Source organism: Danio aesculapii, chromosome 20, assembly GCF_903798145.1.
Source record: "Danio aesculapii chromosome 20, fDanAes4.1, whole genome shotgun sequence".
NCBI classification, from domain to species: domain Eukaryota; kingdom Metazoa; phylum Chordata; class Actinopteri; order Cypriniformes; family Danionidae; genus Danio; species Danio aesculapii.
Window position 1 is genome coordinate 50,350,518 of NC_079454.1, and position 9,331 is coordinate 50,359,848.

The window sequence follows — 9,331 nt, forward strand, 5'->3', positions numbered from 1 at the left end:
TTACTAAATTATTTTTAAGGATTATTATAATTTATTATGTTTTTGCTTATTTAAAATTGTTGTATTTATTTATCCATTTGGTAAATGATTAGTTAGCCTATTTGCGTTTATTGTTTATGATGTGCTTTTGTAGTATATTTGGACCATAACCCATTCTTGGTAAAATCCTTTGCCTCTGATTATATCTCTGGAAGCGTCAACACATGCACTCCAGTGCTCACGGGGACCCGAGTTCGATTCCCGCCTCGTGGTCCTATGCTGATCCTTCCCCTCTCTCTGTTTTCCTGTCAATGTTCTATACTTTCCTATTCATTAAAGGTGAAACCGCACAAAAAAAACAATATATATATATATATATATATATATATATATATATATATATATATATATATATATATATATATATATATATAAATAAACATTTCATACTTTGTTTTCATCTTGTTTCTAGCCCAAATATTGGCAAATTCTTAAATCAAGAAGCATTTTCTAGACAAGACAAACTTCAGTCTTCAGAAATAGAACGTCAAATTTAAGTGAGTTTTTCCTTAAAACAAGCAAGATAATTTGACAAGGGAGTAAGCAAAATAAGCTTATTTCAAAGGTGAAAGCAAGATTATTTACATAATACATTTAGTCGTTTAGCAGACGCTTTTTGCTTAAAGTAACTTACAATTGAGAAGGTGTTCAGCAATTAAACAAACAGGTGGTTTATCAAGCCCACTCACCTGTGTGAAGGACACTTCATAAATGCACTTTTTTTATATATATATAATTTTTATTTATATATATATATACTGGTTGATTGCTATGTTGGTTGATATATATATTGGTTAATTGAAAAAGTAATTCATTACTAATTACATCAATAAAATTGTAATAAAATTACATTTTCAATTACAACGCTAAAAAGTAACTCAGTTATTTAATACGTTATTTAAATAATTGACTAAACACATAAAATTCATCGTACATACAAATCTCAACACCTCATAGACAATACAATTAAAACACTTTTAATTATTTAAATATGAGCCACACAGGCCATTTTAGCTTTAACATGATATGTATCGAAACATTTCAAAGAAATGACACACTATTTCATGCATACCATATATTGACATCAATTTCTGACTCAGTTCATAGTTTCTTGAGCATGTTTAATCTACTTGATCAATGAATTACTCTGCTTCTCTTAATTGATTAATCCAGAACTGCTGAACGTAATATTTTAGAAGTAACTGAATTAAAATGACTGGAAAATGAAAAGTAATCCCCTGAAAAAGTAATCTAATTACAGTAACTAGTTAGTTTGTAACTAATTACACCCAACACTGATCGTAAGAACGTGTCTGGTGCAAATGTGCAAAACTGGTGCAGGTATCAGTTAAAGTGTCAGAGAGATGAAAGAGTCTTCTTGCAGGTGGTTTGTCAAGCCCACTCACCTGTGTGAGGCACACTCAGAATTACATAATGTTTTGAGGATTTATATGGCCATATTTTGCTTGTTTTACGAAAAAACTCACTTAATTTTGACTTATTACTTCTGAAAACAAGACCATATTTCTTGCTTGTCTAGAAAATTCATCTAGATTTAAGAATCTGTAGATATTTGGACTAGAAGCAAGACAAAAACTCTCTCTCTTTTTTGTGTGTGAAATGAAAACAGACAAGCAGGGCCGGTTAGAGCTAAGAAGCGAAACCCCAAACGAGCCAAAAGGAAGCACAAATTTTCCAACATTTTCTCAATCCCCACACTGGTGTTGAGTTTCCCTGAGTTTGAGTTGGGTAGAGAAAGCCATGCACGCTTCAGCCAGCTTCCCCAGTCGACATACGGCTCATATTAAAGCTCTGCCCCGCACACATGCAACCCTTTAAATCTGCTCTTTCTCCACAGCGGTGATGTTCACTGCATCCCTGCTCACTTTTTCCAGCCGGAGGCAAAGTGACTACTGCACAGACACTCCAAAACTCGCCAGCTTTTAGTGCCAAGCGCAAAAACCGCAACTTGAAGAAGTCACGCTAGCATTAAACGATTTTTCGACTAGCTAAAACTCAAAGGTTCCTCTTATCCTATCCAGTCTTTTCCACTGATCAGGCATAGACCGCAGTAAAAGGTTGTTGATTGATGCACTTTAAGTGGTTGACCCTCGAGGCGGAGGAGTTGCGTGTCCTGTCAAATCTCTATTACCTTAAGAGCCATTTTTCTTTCCCAGAAGATATTTGCGAGATTTAAAGATAACATAACCTTAATTTAACCCGATCCAACTTTAATCTCCTTTTAATTATCACCAATTGTCTTTTAGATTTTGATTATTATGTTTTATTAGCTAATAAATATACAAGTATGACTGTAATTATGTAGTTGTTCCTCATGAATCATACTTTAAGTAGTCTTAAAAACTGTGTACTTGAGTAGATTTTTAGTGCCGTATCAGTAGTGATTTCCTTTGACCTGCAGTCAGTACTCTGTGTTTATTTTTGACGAACTGAGTTTGTCATTATAATTCTTCAGTAATAGCAAAGACTCTAGAATACACAAGACGTGTCACTCGTTTAGTTTTGAATGGGGTAAAGTCTAACAATCAATATGGCGAATTAAGCCCTGCCTACTTCTACAGGAGCCAATCATCGATCGCTATAGACTGATGCTTCTCCGGGGGAAATGCTAGGATCAGGCGTGTGCTTTTTCGACAGTTTGTGGTCAACAAACACACTGGAATCTCAGTGAATACTTGCTTCACAGACATAAGAAATATATCCACATAAAGCTTGAAATCTGTGCTTTTGAATGAACCAAGTGCACTTGAAAACAAAAGTTTATTGGTTTTGATCTGATTTCACGCGGCTGTCATTAAAAAAAGCGAAATCGAGGCTGTGGTGGGAAGAAACCCGGAGTCACACATGTTGTGTACATGGCTGTATATCTTTGCAGTGAAGAGAAAGCTACACAAATTTATCATTTCACCATCTTCCGAGTGACCCGACGGCCCGTTTTGAATGGATAGTGTAAATAAAAAGGACATCAGACATCATTTTCAGCTAAGTTAAGAGAAATGGCACTAGTTAGCTAAAGATTTCTTTCCCAAACACACATTTTAGACGCCGTTTATCAAACTCAAGTTGACTGATACTTTATTAGACCTGTCACGATGCTGAATTTTGGTACTGAAATTTATAAAATCTGTCAAATTTCCAACAAACATTTAAGCACTGATGAACGCAACACCGCTGATTTGCCATAGTATTCACTAGTGCTCAACAGAAATGCGTGTGATTGGCCGTGAACGTCATCACTTCACCACACTTCACTGATGTTAACCGAGTTTAAACACAGACGAGCGATCCGCTGATGACTCGACTGATATTTGCGTCTTTAAACCGCTCCAGTGTCCGTGCATTTGCACTGATGACCTTCACGGCCAATCACAATCAATTCTGTTGCGCACTGGTGAATACTGGCAAATCAGCGGTGTTTAAGAACGCGCTCAGCGGTGCTTAAATGTTAGCGGGTAATGGACGTTTTTAAAACTCCAGTACTGGGACAACACTATTACAGTCAACACAAGGGTGTGCTACAGAGGACTACATCGTTTTATCAATCATCGGGTGACATAGGCTGAAGCAAGCAGGGAACCCCCCACTGTGTTTACCTGGTACAATGAACTGAAGCCTAGGAGGACACTCTTAAAGAGATTGTGATGTTATTTGATGCCTAATATGCTTTTAATTGTTTAAATTAAACTGAACTGAATGATATTAGTGATACTTACACCATATCTGCATTTTGTAATTGCAGCAACAGCTGGAGGTTTGTAGTCCACTCCACAGCATGTTGTTGCAATGTTTACAGTGCTGATCCCATACTTCCGGGTTTCTTCCCACCGCAGCCTCGCTTTCGTGTTTTAAAATGGTGGCGGCGGGAAATTAGCGTATGAAACGAACATGAGGTACAGTCGGTCCTGTCAAACGCACATCACATGACAGCAGAAACTACACAAACTCCTACAAACTTGTAAACAAAGACTGCATTTACACTGCAGATCTTAAAGGTCAAGTCCGATTTTGTGACTGTATCTAATTTTTTTTGACGACCCCTTACATCATCTTTTAAAAGTGACTCGTATGCGATTGTCTGCATTTACACTAGACACGGCAAAGACGCAATGACCAGGAAAAAAAGAGCGGGCGCTGACTGACAGCTGATAATTAAAGAGCGCTCTTCTCTCCATTCCTGTATTTAATCTGTTCGCAGGGCTTCATTTTTTTATTATTCTTTTCGACAAGTTGTTTTGAAATAGTTTACGGCAGAAAAGTTCTCATTTGGCCATCTTCTTTTAATCTTGCCTTTTTTTTAAACCAGTAGACATCTTAATGTCATTTCAATGGCGTGATTTATGCACGTGATGTATGCAACAGTAGTTTTTATTGTTTACGTGGCGGACGTTACGCTCTCTCTTTTTCTCCCTCTTGTTGACACGCTTAAATAATTGTGCTACATGACAATATATTTCGTTCTAGTATAGACCTTTTTCTAAAAATGCAAAATTACCCATTATGCTTTGCGTGTATGCGCAAGGAGAATGCTAAGAACTTCCGGTCGGCAGCTGATACGTGTAAACAGTCACATTTGGTCAGCTTTGAAATGGTAGTTTTAATCTATTTTACCTGCTTTTATCCTCTTTAAACTGATACTGTTGTCGATCAGCGCCACCTCCTGGACTGATCATTTTAAAAAATGTGATCTAATAGAATGGAAAACAACTGCTGTGAGGCATTTTCCCCTCATTGTCAGACAGCATCTTCTGCTGTTTAAAGGAAGCCTCGTCATCGCTAAAGTCACCTGTACTGTCCCACTAGCACACTGGTTTAATAACGGTGACATTTTGAAATGAAAGAAAAACACAAACCGTGGTGAATACAACACACTAAATGAAACAACCGGCTCACGATTAGAATGACCAGCAAATCAGCCAGCAGAGTATCAGTAACGGACTTTTATTGGTCATTTTTGTAAATTGCATGACTTGCATACTTAAGTTTCATGCCAGTAATCTGGTTTTCTCTATAATGCAGTGAAGTATTGCATGTGTGCGTGTGGCGTGTGTGTATTGAAGAGCCGCTGAGCTAACAGCTGACAGGCCGGGGAAACACACACACGCACGCACGCACGCACACTGTATTTCTGACGGCAGACACGTGAACTAGGAGAACGTTTTTCTCTCGTGCTTGAAACACATCTGACAGATTATAACGGCTTTAACACACACCTTTCAAAGTTGTGTGTCACAAAACCACTCCGTAATCCTCTCAAAACGCGTTTGAAACTCATTTTCCAAGCACAAATTACCGGTTGTAAACGCTGTAAACAGAAGTTCTTAGCATTGTACCGGAAGACGCTGTTCGCTATGGCGCCCTCCATGCAGCAGCCAAGAAAAAGGTCTACATGACATTTAAGTGTTGGGACTCTGCTGAAGTGTGTTCCGAAATGAAAGCGTCAAAGTTGACATCATTCGCTATGGTTTTTAATGATGCGCGACTCTCATTGACAGGTGAAAATCCGATCGACCTGCTAACACTGCAGACACGAGGGCCACTTGAACCATGAAGTGTAAATGCAGCCAAAGAGTCACTGTCATTTCTGGAGGTGATTCGCCATCAAGCCTAAGTTGTGGATTACTTTAGAGGAGCAGCGCGATCAGATGATCATAATCCAGAGCAGTGTTTCCCAACCCTGTTCCTGAAGGCACACCAACAGTACACATTTTCAACCTCTCCCTAAACAAACACACCTGAATCAACTTATAATAACATCAGAAGAGACTCCAACACCTGAAGTTAATGGGTCAGAAAAGGGAGACATCCAAAATATGTACTGTTGGTGTGCCTCCAGGATCAGGGTTGGGAAACATTGATCCAGAGGATAATCATGTGTAAAACGGCCATAAATGAGGTTGGTATCGTGATCTTCTTTCTTTCATGTGTGCATGCGCCTGAGCTTGGTTGATTCGACTTTGTTTGATTCGGATGTTTAGAAATAAACTTATGAGACAATTGTTGTTTAATTTTATTGGTGATTACAAATATCTAATGTAATCGTAATCTTGACAATAAGTTTTGGAGTATTTGATGTTTCCCCATTCAGACAGAATAAAATAGAATATTTAAAAGCCATTTTAAGGTCAAAAATATTAGCCCCCTTTAAGCTATATTTGTTTTCCGATAGTTTACAGAACAAATCATCATTATACAATAACTTGCCTATTTACCCTAACCTGCCTGGTTGTGATAAACCTAGTTAAGCCTTTAAATGTCACTTTAAGCTGTGTAGAAGCGTCTTGAAAAATATCTAGTCAAATATTATTTACTGTCATCATGGCAAAGATAAAGATCAGTTATTTGAAATGAGTTATTAAAACTATTATGTTTAGAGATGTGTTGAAGAAATCTGCTCTCTGTTAAACAGAAATTGTGGGAAAAAATAAACAGGGGGGCTAATAATTCTGACTTTAACTGTAGCTATCCTGATAGTCTAACATATTTGATGAGAAACTATAGTATGAGGTGACGTCAAAACAAAAAAATGATCCATTTAGGCAGAAGTGATAAACTGCAAGCTTTAGATGTTTATATCAGTTTGATATATTCTAAACACAAATTTTGGAGCACACTAGCTTATAAATAACCTTAAAACAAACATAATGATACTAACATCTAAAGAACATTGTTTTAATTTCACTGGACCTTTACCTTTTTCTTGATTTAATCAAGAAGCTATATGGAAATAGCAAATCTAAACAACAATGAAAACCTACCACCACAGTGTCTAATATTAAACCTAATTACATATCCTAAAAATAAGAAAAGAATTCTATTTAATATAATTTTTTTTGCAACCATAATTTTTATTTTTGTACATTTTTATTCCTCTTCTTTCTCTATTCGTTCCTTTTTTCTGTCTCTCTCAATTATTATTATTTTATTGTAATTATTTTTCCATCCTGCCTGTGACATCTGAGCTCTTGCAATGCATAGCTTGTACTAGAGAGTGAGGTGGATGTGAAATGAGGCCTGGTTTCACTACCTGATTTTTCGGGCCAGTCCAATGACATATTAAATGATAACAATTCATTCATTCTTGCATTTTCCTTCGGCTTAGTCCCTTATTTATCTAGGATCGCCACAGCGGAATGAACCGCCAACTCATACATTCATTCATTTTCTTTTCGCCTTAATCCCTTTATTAATTCAGGGTTTCCACAGTGGAATGCCACCACCTTCCGCCAACCTATCCAGTATAAGTTTTATGCAGCGGATGCCCTTTCAGCTGCAACACAGTACTGGGAAAGACCCATCCACCACCAATTTAGTTTATTCAATTCAAGTCTTTGGACTGTGGGGGAAATTGGAGCACCCGGAGGAAACCCACACCAACACGGGGAGAACACGCAATATCCACACTGAAATGCCAACTGACCCAACCAGAACTCGAACCAGTGACATTCTTGCTGTGAGGCGACAGTGCTAACCACTGAGCCACCGTACAGCCCATGATACCAACTAATTAAATAAAAAAATAAAGGATACACACAAAGAAAAACTAAAACCTACCATCAGTAGTCTCCTCTCCCACAAGCGGTTCTCCGTTGCCTCTATCATACGATGCGAACACCGACACCTGGTAGCGTGTTTCAGGGCTGAGGTTCTCCAACAGTGTGCTGGTCACGTCTCCAGGCACCAGCTTTTCTCCAGACTCTCCAGAGAACAGAGATCTCCAGCGCACAAGATACTGCCTCACTCTTCCTGGAGCCGCCGTCCATGACACCATGAAGCTGGTGTCTGTCACATCGCTGGTGATCAAATCCCTCGGTGAGCCTAACTCTGTAGACAACACAAAAAAGCTGCCATTAAAGTGGGCCTATTATGCCGCTTTTAACAAGATGTAAACTAAATCTCTAATGTCCCTAGAGTGTGTATGTGAAGATTCAGCTCAAAATACCACACAAATAATCATTTATGACTCCTTGAAACTGACTCTTTTAGGCTTTGATCCTAATTGCGGCATTTTGGTGGCTGTCGCTTTAAATTCAAATGAGACTGTGCTCTTTTCAAAAGAGGGCGGAGCTATAAATGCCTGTTTGTCAGCATAGTGGCAGATTCAAAACAAGATTAGCGTCGTTTCTGTGAAGAAATGAAAATGTCAAAAGAAATGGCTCAGTGGTTGTGAATCCTGAAACTCAATATTTATGCCTCTAATCCAGAGTTCAGACTGCACTATTTTCAAAGTAGTCGCATCACGGATGTTTTCACACTGCATGACTATCTGGGGTAGCATTGCGTCGCTGCTGTGTTTACACTGCGAGATTGGATCAGCGACAGGTGGTTTCACACTGCATGACTTTACAATAGGAGAATCGCCAACAATGTTGCATCTGTCAAAACAAACTACGTGACATGGATACAACGCAAGGTCACGTAGTATATCTTTTGTTATGAACTAGTCTACATAACGAGAAAGAAGCCTTTAGCGGGGTAGTGCGTGTACCTATTTTGCTCACCTGCGTTTTGAAGAGTATTAGCAATTTCTCTTCAAATTTTTTCTTCTTTGACCCAGTTGTGTTATTGCTCAGATGACACGTCAAACAGACACGGGTGCTCCCGCCAAATTTACACTAGCTTTTCCTCCATTTCTTGGGTCTAAATAGACTGAAAAGTAGCCCTCAACTTCTTCCCCAACCTCCCGCTGGCCTGCAGATACCCACACTAGTGGATGCTGCTCTCTCATTGGCTGTAGGTGATCGCCGATGATTTTTCATTCAGAACACATTTCACACGGCATGATTGTTTAGAATCGCCAACAGCTCCAGATATTTAGCATACCAAATATCTCACGGATGTCAGCGACTCCTCTGTGATTCTCTCAGATTGCATCTTTGATAGTTCACACTGTGTGATTGTTACTCACATGAACAAGCACCGATTTGCCTGTGATTTCAGCCATTTGCCTGTGATTTCAGGCATTTGTCTGTGATTTCTCAAAACCTGCTGGCGTGTCAAAATCAGCGCTAAAACCATACAGTCTGAACTCAGCATTCATGGCTGACCTAATCTTCAGCAGGTACGCTGTAAAAACTTAAATGACAGATGGCTGCTTCTCATTCAGGTCTCACTAATATGTCCACACGAATACATTTTAGATTAAAAACATAAAGTTGAAGTCAGAATTATTAGCCCCCCTGAATTATTAGCCCCCCTGTTTATTTTTCCCCCCGATTTCTGTTTTAACAGAGAGATTTTTTTTCAGCACATTTCTAAACATAATAGTTTTAAT

General features: G+C 38.5%; 1 protein-coding gene across 1 annotated transcript in view; it reads right to left on the reverse strand.

Annotated features, from left to right (window-relative positions):
* Positions 1-9,331, reverse strand: part of col12a1b (collagen, type XII, alpha 1b) — a 219,651-nt gene that overhangs the window by 149,040 nt on the left and 61,280 nt on the right. Inside the window, exon 14 of the mRNA XM_056480643.1 lies at positions 7,612-7,881. Coding sequence (XP_056336618.1) covers positions 7,612-7,881 — 270 coding nt within the window. The remainder of the gene's footprint in view (positions 1-7,611; positions 7,882-9,331) is intronic.